Source organism: Neofelis nebulosa, chromosome 6 (assembly GCF_028018385.1).
Source record: "Neofelis nebulosa isolate mNeoNeb1 chromosome 6, mNeoNeb1.pri, whole genome shotgun sequence".
In the NCBI taxonomy this organism is placed as follows: Eukaryota; Metazoa; Chordata; class Mammalia; order Carnivora; family Felidae; genus Neofelis; species Neofelis nebulosa.
The window spans coordinates 98,043,035-98,067,750 of record NC_080787.1 but is presented as its reverse complement, the minus strand read 5'-3'; the positions used below and the strand labels follow the sequence as shown (position 1 = coordinate 98,067,750).

General features: G+C 37.1%; 1 protein-coding gene and 1 pseudogene across 7 annotated transcripts in view; both read left to right on the top strand.

Annotated features, from left to right (window-relative positions):
- Nucleotides 1-24,716, top strand: part of HACE1 (HECT domain and ankyrin repeat containing E3 ubiquitin protein ligase 1) — a 122,457-nt gene that overhangs the window by 59,474 nt on the left and 38,267 nt on the right. For 6 of the 7 annotated variants that reach the window (XR_009263164.1, XM_058734830.1, XM_058734829.1 and 3 more), the window contains 3 exons: nucleotides 4,925-5,259; nucleotides 5,745-5,813; nucleotides 6,054-6,141. Coding sequence is in view for 6 of the 7 variants with exons in the window: in XM_058734830.1 (XP_058590813.1) it covers nucleotides 4,925-5,259; nucleotides 5,745-5,813; nucleotides 6,054-6,141 (492 nt within the window). In the remaining variant the exon portion in view is untranslated. The remainder of the gene's footprint in view (nucleotides 1-4,924; nucleotides 5,260-5,744; nucleotides 5,814-6,053; nucleotides 6,142-24,716) is intronic. The other variant, XM_058734828.1, reaches the window with a different exon arrangement.
- LOC131514612 (translationally-controlled tumor protein-like) lies at nucleotides 2,305-3,335 on the top strand (annotated as a pseudogene).

Below are 24,716 nucleotides of genomic sequence, written 5' to 3'. Positions count from 1 at the left end.
CATCTGAAGGAGAAGGTAGTTATGTTTATTGAAGCAGTGTGAACATGGGGAAGACTTACTGAATCTTGATATGCTCTTCTTTTGTGACTAGTAAGCTGTGACTATTAATACTTACATAGAATTGTAATTGGGAGAGTTTGGAGCTGAGAATGATTGAGAAACTTTTAACTTCAAAATCTTATATTTTGGATCGTAACATTTGACATTGTCAAGTTGAGAATAGTGAGACTATACTGTTAAATTTCAAGAGTGTATTTCAAGATACTATTAAAGAACTTAATTTAGTAATGCTTTCCTGTCAAATTCATATCTCACGTTGGTACATGGATCTTAAATTTTTAAAAAATTGTCCAGCAAGTTTGAGATTATATATTATAGCTTTGAAATAGAACTTAAAATGTTTTGAAAATTATGTATGATTGTCAATAATGTGAAATGAAGCAATATTTCACAATGGCGAGATCTGCTAATGTTTTCCATAGTCATTGACTCAATTTTCAGTAAAAGTTGATATATACGGTGCTTTATATCTTTATTTTTTTGGTGCTTTGTGTCTTAGCTAATGTTTTTATCATTATTATTTATGAATATAGAAAGCATCATAGATAAGGCTTGAAATTGTTTATTTTTAATTTTAAAAATTTATTTTAATCCTTTTTATCTGTGGCTAGTACCACAGTTAGATATTAAAGTTATTTTCACAGTACTTTTTTTGTTGTTGAGGCATGAACTTTGTGAACAGATCTTCAAGGGAAAACTCTGTAGGTAAAAATACCTTGAGGTTGGGATTTAGTTTTAATACATATGTGAATGAAGAAAGAAAAGATACGAAAAAGAGAAAAGAAAGGCCTAAGATGACGTACTACTTCTTTTTTCTCCTCATTCTGTTTTAATTTTTGCTGTGTTCCTTTATTGAAAGTCTTTCTAAACTATCATTTTTACACAGATATGGGCTTTAAAAATTATTTCTGGATTATTCAAAACATGCCTTTAATTTTTACACATTGTCAGTATTTAAAAATAGGATTGTTGGGTGCCTGAGCAGCTCAATCGGTTAAACGTCCAACTCATGATCTCAGCTCAGGTCTTGAGCTCAGGGTTGTGAGTTTGAACCCCTCTTTGGGCTCCATGCTGGGTGTGGAACCTACATTAAAAAAAAAAAAAAAAAAGGAAAGAAAGAAAGAGAAAGAAAAAAATGGGATTGTTGCTGGTTGTTGCTGGTTCAGGCTCAGTGCTCTCATCTGTGTGAGCAGCAGGTATCATTTCTTGCCTTAGGCTTCATCTCTATCCAGTGTGCTGTTTTTCTAGGTTGCAGTCCTCATTTAGAGGCCAATTATTCCTTTTGCCTTTTGTTTCAAGAAGTTTTACATTACCACCTGTTCTTTCTATTTTGGAAGTTCATTTTGTGATGTAAAGCTAAAAGTTTTACTGACGTAAAATGTTCTTTTTCATTCTTTACAGCGGGTTTGATGTTTTGCTCACGAGAATTAAGACCTTTTCTGTGCAGGTATCATGTCAGTGTTTATGGCAGCTGGTGCCTCTTACCCTTCCTTTGAAGCAGCTCAGGGATCCTGAATCTTGCAGCTGCTACGCCTAACCATGGAAGAGCCCTCTTTGTTGGGGAGAGGGGTGCTTATTTCAACCTCAGAGAGTATAATCAGTTTCTCACTTTGCCTACCTGTTTATGTAGTATGTACTAACTAAATATTTGTTGAAAGAAGGGACTAGGTTTTTGTTGATGATAGGGGGAGCTTTTTTTGCTTTATTTTGTTTTGTTTTCTGCTTTTTGGTTTAATGTTTAAGTGAAGACTTAAGATTGATTTAATTATTTGCAAATCTAGTAAGTCAAATAAATATTCTCAAAAAGACAATGTTCTGCAAACCTGAAGAAAAGCTGAACACATAGCAGAAGAACTTGTTAGAAAATAATGATAAAGAATTTCCTGGAAGAACATGTTATTTAAACATTTCTTAAACTTCCAATTATAGTTGTGTAATCTCTTTCCGTAAAGTAAGACTCTAATATTTAAAAGTAACATTTCTTTTGGTTGAAATATTGTGGGTCTTTCTGAAGCGCATCGTCTAGTTTGTAGCATTCTGTGATCCCATAAGAAACAAAAAGATTAACTCTTATATTCATTTGCAGAAAGACAGTTTATCATTCTCAGCAGTAATATTTAAAATGGTATATAGCTTTTCAGACTCCCCCTGCCCCCCAACTTCTTCGTCATACCCCCAGTGTGACTTCTTCTGCACCACATTTAGGGCTCCCTGCTCCTGCTAAGATAGTGCTGCCATCGTCTCTCTCCAGATGCCATCATGATTATCTACCAGGACCTCATGAGTCATGATGAGATGTTCTCTGACATCTATAAGATCTGGAGATCATGGGTGGGTTGTGCCTGGAGGTGGAGGGGAACATGGTTGGTAGGACCGAGGGTAACATTGGTGGATCGTTAATTGGTGGAAATGCCTCCGCTGAAGGTCATGTGTGTGAAGGTACCAAAAGCACAGTAATCACTGGTGTTGATGTTGTCATGAACCATCACTTGCAGGAAACCAGCTTCACAAAAGAAGCCTACAAGAAGTACATCAAATGAAATCAATCCAAGGCAAGCTCGAAGAACAGAGGCCAGAAAGAGTAAAACCTTTTATAACAGGGCCTGCAGAACGAATCAGGCACATCCTTGCTAATTTCAAAAATGACCACTTCTTTATTGATGAAAACATGAATCTAGATGGCATGGTTGCCCTGCTGGACTACCGTGAGAGTGGTGTGACCCCACATACGTCCTTTAATGATGGTTTAGAAATGGAAACATGTTAACGAATTTGGCTGTTACTCTGGATGTATCCCCTGTTGTCATGAGTGGTGGCTCCTCATCCACACAACACCAGGACTTAGACAAATGGGACTGATGTCATCTTGAGCTCTTCATTGATTTTGACCTTGATTTATTTGGAGTAGAGGCATTGTTTTTAAGAAAAAAAAATACGCATTTAAACTCATTTGAGAGAATGGCCTCTTCGTTTAGTACATATTTAAATCCACCCTGTGTAGTGTCCTGCGGAAGCTAGAGCCTGGTTGTAGACTACTGCTAGAAAGCATAAGACTTCCTGCAGATAAGTCTACAGTGAGAACTACTTCTGGACTGCAGTATTAAAAACAAGAACCCAAAGTCTTAATTCTGAGTTCAAGTAAACGGAAAGACCATGCTCATAGCTGTGCCAACATTTGGAAGTGGATTCTTTACACATTTCATGACCTACAAACAGAAGTAGTGAATTCTGGGAAAGATTACTAAAAGAATAAAAAGAGACTAATACAGTTGGAAGCAAAAACAAAACAAAACAATAGTGTAGGAATGAAGGAGCATTTAAGTGCTATCTTTCTCCTTGACCCTGACTGTTAATTTTTATTTGGGGTTAAAAATGTTCTTGCAGACCTTTTTTCCCACCAGTTTTATTGCGATATAATTGACATATAACATTGTGTAAGCTCAAGGTGTATAATTTGATAATTTGATACACATATACATTACCCCAATAAGGTCAGTTAACACATCCTTCACTCACATTATTACCATTTTCTTGTCATGGTGACAACATTAAAGCTTTACTTTCATAGTAACTTAAAAAAAATTTTTTTTTAATGTTTATTTATTTTTGAGAGAGATAGAGCATGAGCAGAGGAGGGGCAGAGAGAGAGGGAGACATAGAATCCGAAGCAGGCTCCAAGCTCTGAGCTGTCAGCATGTAGCCCAACATGGGGCTCAAACTCATGAACCATGAGATCGTGACCTGAGCCGAAGTCAGACGCTTCAGCGACTGAGCCACCCAGGTGCCCCCATGGTAGCTTTCAATTTACAATACAGTATTGAAAACTAGACATGATGTTGTATATTAGATCCCTGGTAGCCTTCTTTTGATAGTACTTGGGCATTTATACTTCTGCTTGTTAAAAATTACTAGTTATTAGGGATGATGTAAATATTTAATCTCCTTTAGTACTTAGTCCTGTTGTAGCATTTGTGATTACATAATATTTTAAAAAGAAAATTTCATGTGCTGTTAGTTTACAAAAGGCATTTCATTATTTTTAAAAGGAATATTTTAAATAGTGTAAAAAAAAGAAACAGTTTACTCCCTCCCTTTTTCTTTTTCAAGCTGTTAATCTTTACTGGAATTAAGGATTTGCTAGTCAGTTTTGATAGTTACTAGTCATTAGATGGAATTTGTGTATATGTGTATGAAAGCATATGCATGTATGTGCATATATATAAATATTATGTAACATTTTTAAATTTCTCACCATAAATTTTCAAAATTCTATGAATTACATGAAAAGAGCACAATAAAGCTTTTATTTTTTAAGTTTATTTATTTCTTTTAGTGATCTCTACACTCTCTGTGGAGCTCGAACTCACAACCCTGAGATCAAGAGTCACATGCTCCACCAGCTAACCCAGGCAGGCACCCCAGAACCAAACTGTTCGTTAGACTTTTTAGGACTTCTTATTTTTTTTTTAATTGAAAAAAGACAGTTGAAAATTGTTAACACATGAATATAGTAAAGGTTGGGGGATTGTATATTTAAAAGTAATATATGCTTTTAGAACTAAATATTTGAGAATTTTTAAAAGAGGAAAGATTGCTTATGAATTTTTTGTTAGATTTTAGGTTTTACCTTTTTATTCCAAGGAATAAATAAATACAAATTAAATTTTTGCTATAAATGAAGAAATTGTTATTTATGTGGCATTCATATGTTTTGTTATTTACCTTCAGGCACTGCTGTCACATTAACTTGGGAAAGTAGCAGTAGCTAGAGTAAATTTTCTCTTTTATAATATTTGCTTGAGTGAGTTTTTTCATCCTGGAATTTAAGAATGATGTTAAAAAAACCCTTCTGTTTTTCTCCTAGCCTCTTGAATTGCTTTGGCACTCATTAGATGAATGGCTAGTTTTAATAGCTACAGAATTGATGAAAAACAAGAAGGATTCAACGGATATCACTTCTATTTTGCTGAAACAAAAAGGCCAAGATCAAGATGGTACTTCCATTCCTCCATTTGAACCTCCAGGGCCTGGGAGCTATGAAAATCTATCCACTGGCACAGGGGAATCTAAACCAGATGCTCTTGGAGGGAAACAGGAAGCCAGTGCAGACTGTCAGGATGTTATTTCTATGACAGCTAACCGGCTAAGTGCTGTCATTCAAGCCTTTTACATGTGCTGTTCTTGTCAGATGCCCCCAGGGTAAGAAGGTTTCTGCTTATTATTTCCTTTTCTGATAGATGAAGAAAAGCTATGATTTTTTTGGTAATTCCAGTAACAAACAATAATTTTTTGATTTTAGGTTCTGTTTTGATCTGTTTTAGGACACTCATCGTACTAATCTAGAATTGGTTTAAAATATTTGAGTTTTAAGCATTATATAAATGATTAACATGTAGAATGGTGAATGTCACTTTGTGCAGGATTACTTAATTTTGTATTCAAAGTGTATAGAGCAGAGATGTTTAAATTTCAAGGTTTTTAAAAAGTCACTGTTCATATCCTCTGTTAATGAAAAGTTCTATATATTTTTTCATCTTATAAATTGACTAGGCATGCCTAGTTTTCCAAACACAGATCTTTTTTTTTTTCTTCTGCTAGGAGCCAGTCCAATTGTATACATAGTTACCAGATTTGCTTTATCACCAATTTCAGTCCATACGTTCTGATTTTTTTATCCCCCACAGAATGACTTCACCCCGTTTCATTGAATTTGTCTGCAAACATGATGAAGTTTTAAAATGCTTTGTTAATAGGTAAGGCTTTCTTGGATTCATAGATTGCTCTTGTAGGCTTTTCTTTCTTTGCTTACAGTGTTTATCTCAACAGAAATAATGTTTTTTTTCTGTTACAATTCAAAAAATGCTTAATGATAAGTAAAAATATAGTAGGTGTAGATTAATATTTTTCTTTTGTTTCAGTATCTGTATATCTGAATTTGCATTTCACTTATTCATCCTTCCTGTCCATTTAAACAAAATATATTTTTCTTTTAGAAATCCCAAAATTATATTTGACCACTTTCACTTCCTCCTTGAATGTCCTGAGTTGATGTCAAGATTCATGCATATCATAAAAGCACAGGTAGAGATTTCTCTTAATCTTGTTTTTAGTCTGTCTAATGAAAATTAGTTTTTTCACTTGAATACTTTTTAGTGAAATAATTATTATACTTGAGACCTCTTGCTAGAAGAGGAGTGAAATTACCTTATTCTTTACTTCAGTATGTGGAATTACATTAATATGTTACATTAGTATGAGGGGCATTTTTTTATCTTCAAGAAGTGTGTACTGAGTGTCCAGTGTGTGCAAAAGCTTGTGCAAAGACAACAGAACACATTGCCACATTTCCTGAAATGAGTTTTATGGAGCATTAGTCCTATAAGGCTGATGGTCCTTGAGGAAAGGATTTTATCCCTAAATACGTTTGGAAAATACAATATGCCCTGTTGGAGATTTGTAAAGCGTATCAGCAGCTTGTTAAAAGGCTTTGAGAAACCATTTGATAAAAATCGTGATTTAACTTTCTTAATCCTCCAAATTTATTTGACCTGAGATCCTTTCCCCCACCGGGGTTCATTCCACATATCTCATGTTTTGTGAAACATGCTAGGGAAAAGTTTTTTTGCTTCTTACTAGCTATGTAATTTTGGGCACATTTCCAACATCCTTGAGCCTTGGTTTCTTCATCTATAAAATAGAGATAATGACACCAACCTCAAAAACTATTGTGAAGAATAAATTTTAAATAATAACTGGTATGTATGTTCAATAAATGGCAGTTATTTGGAGATAGAAAGCATATGTCCTTTCTCCACAAAGATCTTAATTCAGTCTAGCAGGTAAGATAATAAATGTACCTATAAAAGAGTAATTACATCATTATCTGACTGCTTAGGACTTTAAGGGAGGAAGACTTTGCTTCTGCCTGCTATAGTCAAGGAAACTTTTAAAAAGAGGAGGTGGATTTTATGCTGGACCTTGAAAAACATTGCAAAATTTTGCTTGGAGTGAATTGGGTAGATGAACATTCTAGCCAAGATAGGGTCTGGGGCTTGTAGATGAAGAAGTGTATAAAATTACAATGGTTGAAACAGAAATGTTTTGTAGGTGAGGAGTGAGGTGTAATTCTGGAAAGGTAGGTTGGGGTCATGCTGTGTTAAGCCTTGATTGCCAGATTGAAGAATCTTCTTTGTTTTCTAGGCTGTCAGCAGCCCCTGATAACTTTTCATTCAGGAGAATGATATGATCCTGGCAAAATTTTAAAAAATAATTTGTCAGAAGTGTAGGACAGACTGGAAGCTGTGGTTTGGTTAGTAATCATAAGGTAGATATTATAGGTGTTTTTAAATCTTTTTAGGGACACTGACCCTTTCAGAAATTAAAGCTAAGAACTAATTCTTATAAAATTATACACCTGTATATAAGTATCCTTTTGACATGTGTTAAAAATGATAATGTGAAAGAGAAGATAGTAATAATAACATTTCTTGAATGCTGACTTTAGGTCAGTTACCATATATTTGCTTTACTTGGGTTATTTTCATAGCAGTCATGCGAGATGGGTACTCTTGAACTGAAGAGATTATGTAACTTGTTTAAGTCATTCAGCTACCAAGTGGGAGAACCAGGATTTAAGGGTCTGTCTGGTTTTTAAATTCATTTTCTTAATCTAAACTATGTGACTCCATTCTAGGGCAAATGAAATTATAGGTGTAAGAAGCTTTTAGTTTTTGAAAGAGATAGTTTGCTATTCTTAATATTATCTCTGCTTTTATTATCTTTTATTATCTCTGCATTTATTTTCCTCTTCCCTTCCTGAACAACTTAGTCAAAAGCATCTGCATTAAGAGGTCCACTGTTTTTACCTATAGAGGAAGTTTTGTTGCCTGGCCAGAGTGAGGAAGGTGTTCACGTGCATAATGGCCTAATGTGTGGTTTTGGAGCATGGGTGTGGTAAGGAGGTTGTCTGTGTAGAAGAGGGGCTCAGCATGGAGTATGTGAGTTGGAAGAGCATATGGAGGATGTCCAGCATGGAGAGCGGTGACAGTTGCTCAGAGTAGACTGACAGAGCCCGGGTAGGGTAGAGGGCATCAGTGTAGTAAAGTATGCATGTCCGTGACAGGAGATTGGTTATACAGAGGGTGGGCCAGTTCATCAAATAAGTAAGTATACTTCATATGGGAGCCTGGTTTCTCAGTGTTGGAGAGAGGACTTACAAAATGGAGAACAGAATGAAGCATACACTGTTGGATTAGAATTGGACGTATCAGTGTGAACTTACAGTTTTCAGTGTAGATTGATAGATATAGCAAACCTGGCACCCGGTTCTTGGCTTCTGAACACTGTTCTCAATTAACCAGTGTTCTTTGGAGAAATGGCTTATTTCACAGCTGAGTCAGGGAACGTACAAGATGAGCCTGGAACCTCTTATAATGCAAGAAAGTTTTTCGAAGAGTGATAGGATTATGTCAGAATGACACAGAACCAACTTGAATGGACTCCACTGGCCAAAGCTAAATGATGTGAACATCTGAATAAATAATGATGGCAAAATATTACAAATAAAATTGGAACCCATAAGTCTATATTGAAAAAATTAATGAATAAATGGAAAGTTTGATGAAGCAGGGAGTATGTTTACAGTCTCAAAGTATCTACTGAAAGAATAGTTAAAAATTACAGAGATTAAAAACTACAGTGGAAAAACTTGGCAGTGATCAAAACAGACATATCAGTGTGCCAGCTGATAGGATGCACTGAGACTGGCATCACTTTTATATTCCTGCCAAAGATGTACACCCTGAATTTAATCTTGAGAACGTCAGACTAACTCTAGAGGAGGGACATTCTCCAAAATAACTGACTGACCTGCAGTTTTTATAAATTTTTTTTAATGTTTTTATTTATTTTTGAGACAGGAGAGACAGAGCATGAGCAGGGGAGGAGCAGAGAGAGAGGGACACACAGAATCTGAAGCAGGCTTCAGACTCTGAGCTGTTAGCACAGAGCCCGATGTGGGGCTCGAACTCAAGGACCGTGAGATCATGACCTGAGCCGAAGTCGGATGCCCAACTGACTGAGCCACCCAAGCACCCCATGACCTGCAGTTTTTAAAACTATCAATCAAGGTCATGAAAATTACGAACACACTGAAGAACTGTACTGGAGTGAAAGAGACATGACAGCTAAATGCAATTCATCAGTCACGATGCTATAAAGGATATTATTAGGAAATTGGTAAAACTTGAAATGGGGTCTAAGGATTAGCTATAGTAATGTACCAGGGTTAATTTCTTGATTTTGATGGTTGTTACCTGGTTATGTAGGAGGATTCTCTTGTTTGTAGGAAATACAACACTGAAGTATTTAAGGGTGACTGGATTTCATGGTGGCAGCTTACTCTCATATAAGGGAAAAAAAATACTTGTACTCTACTGTACTTAGAAATTTTCTGTAACTTGGAGGCAGTTCACAGAAAACAAAAAGGGTGAAAAAAAAAAAAAAGCAATTACCTGGGGTAAGGGGTTGAATTCTTATTCTATTGGTGGCTAAAGGAAGAGACGTTTTGTATGGCTGTACAAATGCTATTAAGAGGAGCCTATAATCAGTCTTGTGAATTATTTTATGGAAGTGCAGGTACTCAGAAAGTTTATATACAAAAATGTGCCCTTTGGCTTTGTAGTTGTATATAAATGTGTTTTGATCTTCCAGATCTCTTACTAGCTTTTGAAGATAACATTTTGTACGTTTTAATGTTCCATTTGAATTACTTTAAAAAATGCCATTTGCTTTTATTTCTTGGTTCATATTTTATAGATAATATCTTACAATAGGGGAATACATTTTCTGTCATGTTAAATAATTTTAACATTATTCCAAATGATAATAAGAACAATATGTATTTATTGAGCATTCTGAGTCTTGAGTATTTCCCCAAGTTACTTAACTAACCTTTTATTGCTTCACTTTTCTCTTCTGTGAAAAGGGGATGATAAGAGTCCCTTTTTCTCTTAGTGTTGTGAGAATTACATGTGAAAGTGCATGTGAAGTACTTAAAACAGTACCTGTTCACATCCATAGGTGCTTTAATAATTGTTAGCTAATTAATGATTATAGTTATGATTCTTAGGATCTCTATTTGCATTATTTCATTTAATCCTCATAGTTAGCCCTCGAAATATTTTCCTTATTTTACAGGGGGGAAAGCAAGTTCTGAGAGGTTTACTAATTTCCCTAAGGTCATAAACTTAGTAGTGACAGAGCCAGTATTCCAAACCATGTGTATCAAACTTCAAAGCCCCTACATAAATACATTACTTCTGTGTAATGTTTTTTTTTTCTTACCAGAGTTTTAGAAATAATCAGCATTAAAGCTGAAAGCACTTTATATTCTAGTTTATTAAAATTTATATGCCCAGAAGTTTTATAACAACAGCAATGCTTTATTCAGAATGGAAAGACTATTAGAAGTATGAACAAGATTATACATTTAACTTTATTATTTTTAATACATATATCTTTTTCTGTTATTTCATTTTTTGTTTCAAGTTTTTATTTAAATTCCAGTTAGTTAACATATAGTGTAATATTGGTTTCAGGAGTAGAATTTAGTGATTCATCCTTACATATAACACCCAGTGCTCATCTCAAGTGCATTTCTTATTACCCATCACCCATCTAGCTCAATCCCTGCTCATCTACCCTCTGTCAATCTCAGTTTGTTCTCTATAATTAAGAGTCTCTTATGGTTAGCTTCCCTCTTTTTTTTCCCCTTTCCCCTATGTTTATCTGTTTTGTTTCTTAAATGCACAGATGAGTGAAATCATGTGGTATTTGTCTTTCTCTGATGGACTTGTTTCACTTAACATAATACCCTCTAACTCCATCCACGTCGTTGCAAATGGTAAGATTTCATTTTTTTTGATCATCAAGTAATATTCCATTGTGTATATATACCACATCTTCTTTATCCATTCATCTGTCGATGGACATTTGGCCTCTTTCCATAATTTGGCTATTGTTGATAGTGCTGCTGTAAATATCAGGGTGCATGTGTCCCTTCAAATCAGTATTTTTGTATCCTTTGGGTAAATACCTACTAGTGCAATTGCTAATTCATAGTGTAGCTCTAATTTTAGCATTTTGAGGAACCTCCATACTGTTTTCCAAAGTGGCTGCACCGGTTTGCATTCCCACCAGCAGTGTAAGAGGGTTCTACTTTCTCTGCATCCTCACCATCACCTGTTGCTTACTGTATTGTTAATTTTAGCCTTCCTGACTGGTGTGAGGGGGTATCTCATTGTAGTTTTGATTTGTATTTGTCTGATGATGACTGATGTTGAGCGTCTTCTCATGTGTCTGTCAGTCATCAGTTGTCTTTGGAAAAATGTCTATTTGTGGCTTCTGCCCATTCCCTTTTTTTTTTTTTTTTTTTTTGTAGGCTTCACACCTAGCACAGAGTCCAAAGTGAGGCTTGAACTCACGACCGTGAGTTTAAGAGTCGGACACAACTGACTGAGCCACACACGCACCCCTCTTCTGCCCGTTTCTTAACTGAATTATTTGGTTTTTGGGTGTCGAGTTTGATGAGCTCTTTATAGATTTTGGATACCAACCCTTTATCAGATATGTCATTTGCAAATGTATTCTCCCATTCTGTCAGTTGCCTTTCACTTTTGCTGATTGTTTTCTTTGCTGTGCAGAGGCTTTTTATCTTCATGAAGTCCAAATAGTTCATTTTTACTTTTGTTTCCCTTGCCTCCAGTGATGTGTCTGGTACGAAGTTGCTTCAGCTGAGGTCAAAGAGGTTGCTGCCTGTGTTCTCTTCTAGGATTTTGATTGTTTCCTGTCTTACATTTAGGTCTTTCTTCCATTTTAAATTTATTTTTGTATATAGTGTAAGAAAGTGGTCCAGGTTCCTTCTTCTGCTTGTTGCTGTCCAGTTTTCGCAATACCACTTGTTCAAGAGATGGTTGTTTTTCCATCGGATATTCTTTCCTGCTTTGTCAGTGATGAGTTAACCATATAGTTGTGGGTCCATAAATAAATCCCACTTGACCATGGTGAATAATTCTTTTAATGTACTGTTGAATTCAATTTGCTAGTATGTTGAGAATTTTTGCATCCATGTTCATCAGGGATATTGGCCTGTAATTCTTCTTTTTAGTGGGGTCTTTGGTTTTGGAATCAAGGTAATCCTGGGCTTGTAGAATGAGTTTGGAATGAAGGTTTTCTTTCCATTTCTATTTTTTTGGAACAGTTTGGGAAGAATATGTATTAACTCCTTAAATTTTTGGTAGAATTCCCCTGGGAAGCCATCTGGCCCTGCACTTTTGTTTGTTGGGAGATTTTTGATTACTGATTCAATTTCTTTGCTGATTATGGGTCTGTTCAAATTTTCTATTTCTTCCTGTTTCAGTTTTGGTAGCTCATATGTTTCTAGGAAATTATCTATTTCTTCCAGATTGCCCAATTGGTTGGCATATAATTTTTCATAATATTCTCTTACAATTGTTTGTATTTCCGTGGTGTTGATTTTGATCTCTCCTCTTTCGTTTGTGATTTATCTATTTGAGTCCTTTCTCTTTTCTTTTTTATAAGTCTGTCTAGGGCATTATTAATTTTATTAATTCTTTCAAAGAACCAGCTCATAGTTTAATCCATCTGTTCTGTGTTTTGTTGTTGTTGTTATTTTTATATAAGTTATTTCTGCTCTAATCTTTATTTTCCTTCTGCTGGCTTTAGTCTTTATTTGCTGTTCCTTTTCTTTCTTTATTTTTTTTTTTAATTTTTTTTTTTTAACGTTTATTTATTTTTGAGACAGAGAGGGACAGAGCATGAATGGGGGAGGGTCAGAGAGAGGGAGACACAGAATCTGAAACAGGCTCCGGGCTCTGAGCTGTCAGCACAGGGGCCCGATGCGGGGCTCGAACTCACGGACCGCGAGATCGTGACCTGAGCCGAAGTTGGCGCTCAACCGACTGAGCCACCCAGGCGCCGCTGCTGTTCCTTTTCTAAGGTTAGGTTGTGTATTTGAGACTTTTACTTACTTCTTGAGGTAGACCAGTATTGCTATATACTTCCCTCTTATACCACTTTTGCTGCATTCCAAAGGTTTTGGAGTGTTGTGTTTTCATTTTCATTTGCTTCCACATATTTTTAAATCTTTATCTTTAATTTCCTGGTTGACCCTTTCATTCTTTAGTAGGATGTTCTTTAACTTAACGTCCATGTATTTATGTATTATGGTCTTTCCAAGTTTTTTCTTGTGATTGACTTCAAGTTTCCTAGTGTTGTGGTCTGAAAATATGCATGGTATGATCTCGATCTTTTTGTACTTGTTGAAGCTTGATTTGTTACTCAGTATGTGGTCTGTTCTGGAGAATTTTCCATGTACACTCAAAAAGAATGTGTATTTTGTTGCTTTAGGATGAAATGTTCTGAATATATATGTTAAATCCATGTAGTCCAGTGTGTCATTCAAAGCCATTGTTTCCTTGTTGATTTTCTGTTTGTATGATCTGTTCATTGTTGTAAGTGGGGTATTAAAGTCCCCTTCTATTATTGTATTGTTATCATGAGTTTCTTTATGTTTGTTATTGATTTGTGTATTTGGGTTCTCTCAAGTTGGAGGCATAAATACTTAGAATTGGTAGATGTTCTTATTGGTTAGACCCCTTAATCATGACACAGTGTCCTTCTTCATCTCCTGTTACAGTCCTTAGTTTAAAATGTAGTTGGTCTGATATAAGTATGGCTACTGTGGCTTTCTTTTGACGTCTATTAGCATGGTAAATGGTTCTCCATTCCCTCACTTTAAATCTGCAGGTGTCTTTAGATCTAAAATGAGTCTTTTGTAGGCAACATGTAGATAGGTCTTTTTTTTATTTTTTTTATTTTTTTATTTTTTAATCCATTCTGATACCCTGTGCCTTTTTTGGAGCATTTATTCTCTTTATATTCAGCGTTATTATTGATAGATACAAATTTAGTGCCATTGTATTACCTATAAAGTCAGTGGTTCTGGAGATTTTTCTCTGTTACTTTCTAGTCTTTGTTGCTTTTGGTCTTTCCTAGTCAAAGGGTCCCCTTTAATATTCTTGTAGGGCTTGTTTAGTGGTCATGAACTCCTTTAGTTTGCTTGTCTGGAAAGTTCTTTAAGTCTCCTTCTATCCTAAATGACAGCCTTGATGGATAAAGTATTCTTGGCTGCATGTTTCTCAATCAGCACATTGAATATATCATGCCACTCCCTTCTAACCTGTCAAGTTTATGTGGAGAGATCTGCTGCTAACTTTGTCTTTCCTTGTCGGGTAGGGATTTCCTTTCCCTTGCTGCTCTCAGAATTCTTTCCTTATCTCTGTATTTTGTAAATTTTACTAGGATGTATTTTGGTGTTGGCCTGCTTTTGTTGATTTTAATGGGTGTTCTCTGTGCCTCCTGGATTTGGGTATCTATTTCCTTCCCCAGTTGAGGGAAGCTTTCAGCTATAATTGCCTAAATGAAACTCTGCTCCTTTTCCCCTCTCTTCTTCTGAGAGTCCTATGATGTGAATGTTATTATGCTTTATGGAGTTGCTGTGTACCCTAAGTTTATATTCGTGATCCAATATTTTTCTCTCCCTGTTCTTTTCAGCTTCAGTATTTTCTACAATTTTATCTTCTATATCATGTGTTCCTATACTTCTTCCATTCTTGTGGTCATTATAGTCTGTTAGTTTTGCATCTCAGTTACAGCATTTTTAAATTTCAGCCTAACTAGTTTTTAGTTTTTTTTTTTTAACTCTGTGGTAAGGATCTCTTTGGTTTCTTTGCTTTTCTTAAGCCCAGCTCGTATCCTTATGCTTGTTGTTTTAAAATCTGGTTCCGGCATATTACTTATATCATTTTTGATTAGCTCCCTGGCCATGACCTTTTTTTGTTCTTTTGGGATGAATTCCTTCCTCTTGGCTTTTTGTCTAGGTATTCTGTATATTAGGAAAACCTGTTATGTTTCCTGCTCCTGAGAGTAATGGCTATATTAAAAAGAGATCACATACTGTCCAGGGTCTGATGCTTCAGGAAGTATTTCTGGTATATGCTGTGTGCACTCTGCTGTTGTGTTTTGGCTCCTCTTTCCCTGAGGTCAGTCTTCTGCAGAATTTCTCCTTGCCTGCAGTGGGGGAGTATTTGGACCTTGTCCACTATACGGTGAGTTTTATCTAGATATGTTTTGATCTGTATTATAAAAGGGGCTAGATCCTGTTTCCCCTAGAGCTGAAGCTTTGCAGGACTCTATGGTCATTAGACTTGGTGGGTGTGGGAGGTTTGTGCTGGTCTTCTGGGGGAGGGTCCCACTGCTGATCTGACTCTCAGGCACACTTGCTGTAGTAAAAAAGCACCTGCAGGGCGCCTGGGTGGCTCAGTCAGTTGATTTTGGCTTAGGTCATGGTCTCACAGTTTGTGGGACTGAACCCCGCATCTGACGCTGTGCTGGCAGCAGGGAGCCTGTTTGAGATTCTCTCTGTGTCCCTCCCCAACGTGTGAGCTCTGTTTCACGCTCTTTCTCTCTCAAAATAGATAAATGAAACATTAAGAAAAGACACCTGCGGAGCGCAGGGGGCACAGAGCTTGGTGCAAGCAGCTGAAGCCTCCACTGTGGGCTCTGTGCTGTTCACTGGAATTTGATGGGCGGGGGTAAACATAGGGTCACCTGGCTCTCTCCTCCCCCGGTGGGAGAGTTTGCACCTGCCGCTGTTCAGGAAACCCTCACAGAAGAGCGAACAGTCTCTCCTCGTTTGTCACAGGTTCCCTCAGATCCCTGCCTTCACTCTGTCTGTGTCCAAACCGTCTGCTCACCCGGCAGCCCTGTGCTCCTGTGTTATATCTCAGGTGTGCCAACTGGATTTCAAAACTCCAAATTTTAGGGACCCAGCAAGGACCTTCTCTGATCCTCTGGGGCAGGGTCTTGCTACACTGTGTCTGGTGCTGTTTTGTCCCAGAAGGGCAGTTGCACAGGGACTTGGAGTTTATGGTCACGTGCAACAAAAAGCCAGCGTCCAGGTTAGTGGCCCACAGCAGGCGTCTCTGCTCCTGTGCCAACAAATGGGGTAGCTCAGTGTTGCCCACTGGCTCATTTGTCCCTGAAGAGGCAGTGCTTCCTCTTCAAAATGCACTCCAACAAGGGGAACTGGCTCTCCCAGTGCCACCCAGGGGATCCTCAGGCCACACTCTGCTCCCACAGCGAGGGCCTCTGCCCTACATTCCACAGAAGCACCTCTGTACCCTCCAGGCTCCATCCAGTGATAGTGGGGACTTCTAAAACTTCAGACTTTGAACTCTGCTGCTTGTAAAAACTTGCGACTATCAGTTCCTCTTGTTTTCCCTGTCAGTGGTTTGGGACAAGTATCTTTTCTTTGCAGTGCCCTGCACAAGAGAGGGTGTGCTCTCTCTCTCTCTCTCTATTTCTCTCCTCTCTCCCTGATCAGGGCTCCTTCCTCTCTGCAGCATTAGGGATTGTTTTCTCCCCCAAATCACGTCTCCACACCTCCTACCTTCCATGATGTGACCTCTTTTTTCCCTCTAGTTGTGCAGTTTGTTCTCTCAGTCCTCAGATCTGTTTCCTTCATATTCAGAATGATTTGATATTTATCTAGCTGTGTTCGAGGAACGAGGCAAGCATAAGGTCCTCCTATTATTCTGTCATTTTTTTAAAAATTTTTTTAACGTTTATTTATTTTTGAGACAGAGAGAGACAGAACGTGAACAGGGGAGGGGCAGAGAGAGAGGGAGACACAGAATCTGAAACAGGCTCCAGGCTCTGAGCTGTCAGCACAGAGCCTGACGCGGGGCTCGAACTCACAGACCGTGAGATCATGACCTGAGCTGAAGTCGTATGCTCAACTGACCGAGCCACCCAGGCGCCCCAACTATTCTGTCATCTTAACTCAACTTAACAACTTATTTTTTTTTTAAGTTTATTTATTTAAGTAATCTCTACACCCAACATGGGGCTTGAAATCATGACCCTCAGATCAAGAGTCACATGATCTGACTGAGCCAGCCAGACACCTTTATACATTTAACTTTTAAAAAGAATCTGCTCTTTCTTACTGAAAGAGCAGACATTAAAAAGCAGAATTTGGGGCACCTGGGTGGCTCAGTCAGTTAAGTATCCAACTCTTGGTTTCGGCTCAGGTCATGATCTTGCCATTCATGAGTTTGATCTCCAACCCCGCCCCCCCCCCCCCCCCCCCCCCCCCCCGGTCATGCTCTGCACTGATACCATGGAGCCTGCTTAGGATTCTCTCTCTGCCCCTCCCCTGTGTGCTCACATGCTCTCTTGCTCTCTCTCAAAATAAAATAAACATTTTTTAAAAATAAACTAAATAAAAGGCAGAAGTTAATCTTTCACTGGTTATCTTCACAACAGTATTTTTACTAAGAATTAATAAAAAGTGATATTTAAGCCTTTTGAGGATAAACTAATGCTTAGTTTAGCTCAAATGAAGAAATTTACTGGTGTCCTGTAAATTTCCTGTAAGATAACCTCTTTGTGGTCTTGTGTATTGATTATATTTATTTCTTGAAACTCTTGGCTTTGTGGTATTACACCACCCTGGTCCTCCTTTGACTTTTCTAGCTTTGTGTATCATTTGGCCAAGCAGCTTCTCAGTCCTGACCTGTAATCATAAACTCCATTATAGGTGTTTGTTCCCTATATCTTTAATCTCTTGAACAATAGACCTTACCTTGTGTCCATCTTCAGCTTTGTTCATGACTTTCTTTCTAGTGCTTTAGCTGTGGTACTTTCCAGTATTTGTTTCCAGGCTCTTAGTAGTTACATCCCAAATAACCTGAAATTCAGAATATATAAAACCTCATTCATTATCTCTTCACCTCTGCTTCCTAGGAGTTTAGAGGTAGATTGTGAGAGGAGGGTTTTCCCCCTCTAAGCTGTTTCTATCATTAAGTTCTGTCTCTAGAGATTTTCTCTTACTTTTCATCTTTATTCAAAGAAGTCATGTCTCATTTCCTTTTTGTTCCTCTTTGATCCCATGACACACACATTATCACCCAGTACTTAATATTTTAACTGTTGCCTAGACGGTCTCCTTTTATTCTGGTGTAACTCACATTTTAATAACCACATTTACCATGTTATTCCTCTGACCAAATACTCACAGTAGCCCCTGTATCCTTCACTTGATTCTCAGGATCCATAATTATGTCATCGATGTACTTGCACAAACTTATTTCCTTCATAATGTGCAGGAATAGAACTCTGGTTATGCCAGCTACCTTCACTTCATCTTCCAGAAAGACACAGTTTCTCCTTCAGTGCCTTTCTCCTTGACTCCCTTAGCCTGGTGTGCTCTCTTTTCTCCGTGCTTGAGTAAATCTTACCCAGCTTTATATTCCAGTCCAAACTGTGACCTCATGAAAGCTTTGTACTCTCCTCATCTTTGCAGTCTGTAAATTCTTAGTGCACTGTAGTCTTCACTTAATGGTTTAGAACTTGATATTATATGTGTATTGTTTGTTTTATGCTAGTCTTACCTCTTTTAACTGTATTAAATCATTTTTAACAATGAAATTGAGATTTTAAAGCTCATATGTTCCCTGCAGTGTTGGCACTTAGTAGGTATGCAATACTGCCTGATTAATCATAAAAATTATGCTTATCTGGCAAATGAATAAAAGGTAGAGATTTCTTTACTGTTCAAGAGATCTTATTTTTCAGTTTTTCGGGAGGAAGGGAAGAAAAAAGGGTAACAGTTCCTTTTTAGTTGCCTTATATATTTGGTTGTGTGTTAACTCTCAGCTTATCAATAACCAGTGTTGTGGCTGGACCAGCCTTTGTGGTTCTGAACCCTTCAACAGTAGCCATCAGGAGACTTTGAAAATGAAGGTTTATTACTTACAGGACTTGAAAATTACTCAGCATACCTGAGGCCACGCGGTGAGGTCACTTGTAGAGAGAGAAAGAGCATAAGCATGCCTGAGCCTGGGGTTCTGCTTTTATTGGGGTTGATGTGGGGGTCTAGGGTTTTGAAGGCTCATTTTTTACTGGTGAATTTAAAACATTAGAGAAGGAATTTAAAGCACAGGAAGAGAAAAAAACAAATGGCCCAAATGGTTAGTTATTAAAATTAACCAAGATTTCTAAAACAAAGGAATCTCAGTGTGAGGAGATGGCCTGGCTCTGTATCTAGTTTTGTGGCTGTGTCCCATACCCCCACCCCCCTACCCCCATTCTCCCCCTTCAGATAGTCCATCTTTGAGGTGGCTGCCACAGCAATCAAAGTTTAAGTCAGGCCCTTGCATTATGAAAAGGCAAAGACCCCAAACAAGTGTCAGTATTTGTAGTCCACTCTGAGGCATCAGAGTCAATGGTGAGGACCTTAACTGCCTGGGTAGCAGATATAAGTCTTTTGTAGGGCATGTGTAAAACCCAGTACACATCTAAATAGCACATTGTAATAGCAAACTTAATAATTATACAGGCAGTAGTCTGATATCCAGTCTGTAGCCATTGTCCCAAATTTGAAAGGTCCAGCTATGAAAATAGATCAGTTAAATAGTTGTATCTCATTTCAGGAGGTGGTCTTGCAAGTGGATTCCCAAAGTTAGGCCTATATTTGCAAGAAATCAGGTATTTAATAAGAGGCATTTCTATGGAGTAAAGGAAAAATAAAGGCTAATGGTTGAAGCAAATTATAAACCGAATCTGAATCTGGAGGGCAGGATTCCTAGATGTTAGGGTCAAAACAGCTTTGTAGTTTGAATTTTTGTGATGATGACATCAGGTGTTCAGGCAAACTCTTTATTGCCCACACAGCAACAGACACGAAGATTGTATATGAGATTGTGATGATTTCTCTCAAGTGTATATCCAGTTATTCCATTCTAGCTCTCGTTGTTTTGGGGAAAGGCAATTTTAGTTCTCAATGATTCCAAGTCACAAGGGTGGGAGAAAAACTGGACATGTTAGTTTGGAGAGTTGTAGCCAAATACTGGAAGAAACTAGAAGAATTTATGATCCATTTCAATTTACAGGTAAAAAACAAAACCTCAAGGACAATTAAAAGCACTTAAATCTGATATCTGGAAAGGCGTATTACTGAAACATAATTAGGTCTTTCTGCAGTCACCCCCATTTCTATCAGAGATCAGGAAAATAAGGCTCAAGTGTTTGTAAAATAAGTCCAGTCTCTTTAAACTTGGCCTGGTTATTTACATAAGTGCAGCATGAATAGCTATTGACCATGATTGACCATATAGACTCTTTTCATTCAGCTTTGCTGAATTTTTCATGAGGAGTCATACATTGAACTTGTAGATGCTTCTCAAGGCTACGAAGCCAAGCCAAGGACTTGGATGTCAGACTTCATCTGTAATACAGATAGATTGGGGTGAATTCCTCATTTTTTGAGGCTCTCAAATATTCTGAGGTTCCTGGGCCTGCCAGGAAGTGACTTTCTTCACTTACCTGGTAAGGCTGCTGGGAACCCTGTATGTAAGGCACCAGACTTTCCCTAGGGACCTTCCTGGTTCCATAAAGTCAACCTTAATTTTTTAAAACTATCTGGTCATATCTGAATCTATGTATGTCTCTCTCAACTATGACATCCCATTCAAAGCCTTGGTAATGTAACCATTGTTTCCAGTTGTGTCCTGGTACAAGGAGAACAGATTCTTAAGTGAACATATGCAAATAATTGTACTGCTGTGAAAGTATACTCACTGAGAGTTTCCGAATTCTGGAGGGATCAGATGGAGGGAAAAAGTGATTGTTTCACCTTTGTTCACAAAGGTATATATTTTACCAAATTGCTGTAAGTCATAGCTAGCTTAAGAGAAAACGTTTCCTTCAATCTGGAAAACAGAAGATTAAAGAACCAGCAATATTTCAAACAAAACTCATAAAAAATTATAATTATTCTCTTCAGTTCATTCAGTCCTAGTGATTCTTGGTCATGATCTTTTTTTTAGCAGTTTTATGAATTTAGTTTTTCCTTAGAGTTCTGTCCGTTCTTACCTAGTTTTAGTGGTACGATCTGAAAGTTATCAGAAACCTGGGCTTGTCAGATTCCTTTCCAGGAATCTCCTTGAAGATGAAGCATTTGTGCAAAAGCATCAGAGTGAAACAGTAACTTCTGTAAATGATAAAAGACTTAAGAATGCTTAAATTTAAAGCTCTGATGAGAGTTAATTATAACACCGCTGACAAGGAAATTTGGCTATTTCTGTGCCACACGTTTTAAGATGATAACTGGAAATGATGACTGATAACATTTCATATCAGATTTTTAGGAATTTCATAGAATTTCTGGAACACTTACATTAATAGCGTATATCCATACAAGGATATCCATAAGGAGGGTTTAGTGTTATTTGATAATGCTTCTCTTATAATTTAACATATCAAATAAACCTAGTTAATTCATCATCTCTCTTTTTATAAGGAAAGTAAAGAGATCTTTTGAGATGTTCCAGGGGTTCCCTAGGAAATCCCAGAGTTATTTCCACGTTAAAAGGACTTGATGTAGAATTTGATTTGGGGAACGTTGTCAAAAATATCAAAAGGTTTTAGACACTTGAGTAAATAGGATCACAGATGATTATGAAACAATACTTAATTATCTACTTAAGTGACAAAAGATTGTATTTTTTAAATTAGTTTTTAAATGTTTTCATTTATTTTTGAAAGTGAGACAGAGCACGAGCAAGGGAGGGGCAGAGAGAGGGAGACACAGAATCTGAAGCAAGCATCAAGCTCTGAGCTGTCCGCACAGAGCCTGATGTGGGGCTTAAACCCATGAACCATGAGATCATGACCTGAGCTGAAGTAGGAAGCTTAACTGACTGAGCTACCCAGGTACTGCAGTAACAAAAGATTTTAAAGGCAAATATAGAAGGTTACATAGTTGTGAGCAAAATTCAGCTCCTTTAATATTGAAAAGACTGTTTGCTTAAGTAATCAAAGATCTGATTAAGACACATGAAACAGGTTAATTATTTTGATAAAACACAAAATCTTTGCTTTCTAGCTACATTACTTGAAAGATAAGGCAAAACCTTTCATAATCTATTATCAAGAGCTGACCAGTACTCCCAAGAAAACTTTGTCCTTATAGCAGATAAAAGAAAATTATATAAGCACAGTATTGATTTTAAAGCTTACTATTTTAAAAACCACCATTTATAACAACAATTCAGTTTTAGCCAACTTGACCGCACAAGGTAAAATTCTTTTCTCTTTCTTCTCAACTTTCTATACCATTTTATGCTTTATTTTCCTCTTTCCCTTTCTGAAAAAACCAATTTTAAGGCAAATTGCTTTCTTTTTCCTTAGCAAAAATACATCTTCATACCTCATACCTTCTCTTAGCTGAAGATACATCCTACTTTTCTTGCATGCAGAGATGTTTCCCTTATTATTTCTAGTAGCTGTAATTATATATATTATTTAGAATTCTTAGCCCTTAGAAACCTTAATTTCTCACAAAAAGTAAGAAGTAAAACTTGTGAATTATTATATCAGCATTCTTTAGACTGGCAAATTTGTGACTATATTTCATAATTTCTATAAACATACATTTCCTCGTAGTACAGCTTTGCAGTGTGGTGGCACAAGACACATTTACTAACAGACCCAAATATCTTTAGTTCCTCTGTAATAAGAGGTCAAAAGTAGGTCAACTTAAGCTTGTTTTGCAATTAATATTTCAGTATTTTATCTTATTTGGAAATGATTTAGATAATCAGTGAATTCCTTTCATTTAATTTAGCAAAATTCTGAGGGTGGAAGTTAACAAAAATTTTAGAAACTACTTTTAAGTAGACATGTCATCACATAAATATTGCTGAAAAGTTCGCTTAGAAACTCTTATCTCATTTAACATTTATCTAAATCACTCGATCACAGCAATTATGTTTAGACTACCCATGAAAAACTTCTTTAGACAGTAAACAAAGGTAAACCACCATCCCAAGCTATTTTTCTTGCTGACAAATTTTATAAGATATAACATGAATTTATTTGACTAGTAAACCCAGGTAGAGTAAGTTTTTTATCTGAATTATACTTAACGTAATTAATTATATTAATATGATCTGCATTATATTTACTATATATAATATACATGAACAGTATAATTTTATAATATAAATGAATTAGATATAATTTGCAATATACTGAATATCTATGTTTCTGAAGACATACTTTTTTTAATTAAACCAAATTTAAAGTAGCTTTTACTTACCAGAGATTATTCCAGATCATGTGAACTTGAAAATATTTGAGTTAGTTTCAATATTTCTGAGTTTTAGGAATACTTATTTCCTAAGTGCTTATTTTTAAGCCAGTGAAATAGTTCTTTTACAGATTAATTTGGTGATCCTGTCTCTGGAGGTAGAGAGAAAAAAATCACATATACATAACATACCCATAGACATACATGAACATGCAGACAGACATAGAGACCTGTAGCTTCCATTTCAGCATTCTAGCCATGAATCAGGTACAGCAATATAATACTCACTAGTTTATAAATAAGGGCTGAATCCAAATTGGCAGACAGAATAAGAAAAGGTTGCCTGCTCTAGTAGCGAAAGCTTTGTACTAATATTTGTAGAGACGACTTTTAAGATTTGTACTTATCCTTAACAAATAATCTTAAAGAGGCTGTGGACTAGAGTTTGGGCAAAAGAGCTTTTATAGCATTTTGTATTTTAAAAGGCCTGTTTTCCCCCTTTTTTTTCTGCGGTTTCAGGCGATGGTGGGCAGGGCTTTAGGTACCCCCTGGGTGTTTACATTTCAAAGACATGGCTGGATCTTAAATCTTCAAGGGACAGAGTAGAAGGCAAGCTTTCTCCTAAGAGTTCTAGTGCCTTTTGAATGGTTTTGGCAGTCACAATAAAATGTAGTAGTGCTACCCTGTAATTAGGGGGAATGCCTTGTAAAAATAATTCTCTGGACTCCACATCAAATGGGGCCTCTTCAGGTTGGAAATGCAGAAGGGGTCATTTGGGTCATTGTGGTCATGGGAATGATGAACCCATTGGACCATGGGAATTTTGTGCAGCAGGAGATGGGCTTCCTCTGTGAACCTTAGCAGTAATCACGATGATGGAAGGACAGGTGCAGTGCCAGGCAATGTATATCCAGGTGAGGAGAGGGAGGGCTCGGCTATGAGTATCAGTGGCTCTAGGGGCCTTTGCCTTCCCAGTTCCCTCTTCCTCCTCTAGGAGAGGGCTCGATAATCCTGTCAGCTCTTCCCTTGTTGGAAGAGACACCTCGTGAGGCATGCTTCTAGTGGAAAGCTGTTCAGTGGAAAGCCGAGGGGGCTCAGGATCTCTGGTATCTCAGAAGGAAGGACAGTATAGCCCAGATGGATCTCTGAGAAAGTTATGGATTTTAGGGTCTTTAGATACTGGCCTGTTAGTGCATTTTGGCCACTGTGAGGCATTTAGAGCCTGTTCCAAACAAACAAGAAAATCCACAATAGCCAATTAGCTCTCTTCTCTCCTTCCTGCTGCATAAAATCTTTAAGCAAGGTTTGAGTTTCATTAAGGTATAGTTTTTGATCTTGGTTTCTACGTGTTTTTTCTCCTGTGACCTTAATCTTCCATGTTGTTACCAGAAAATTTGGATGACATCACTGTCAGCCCTCT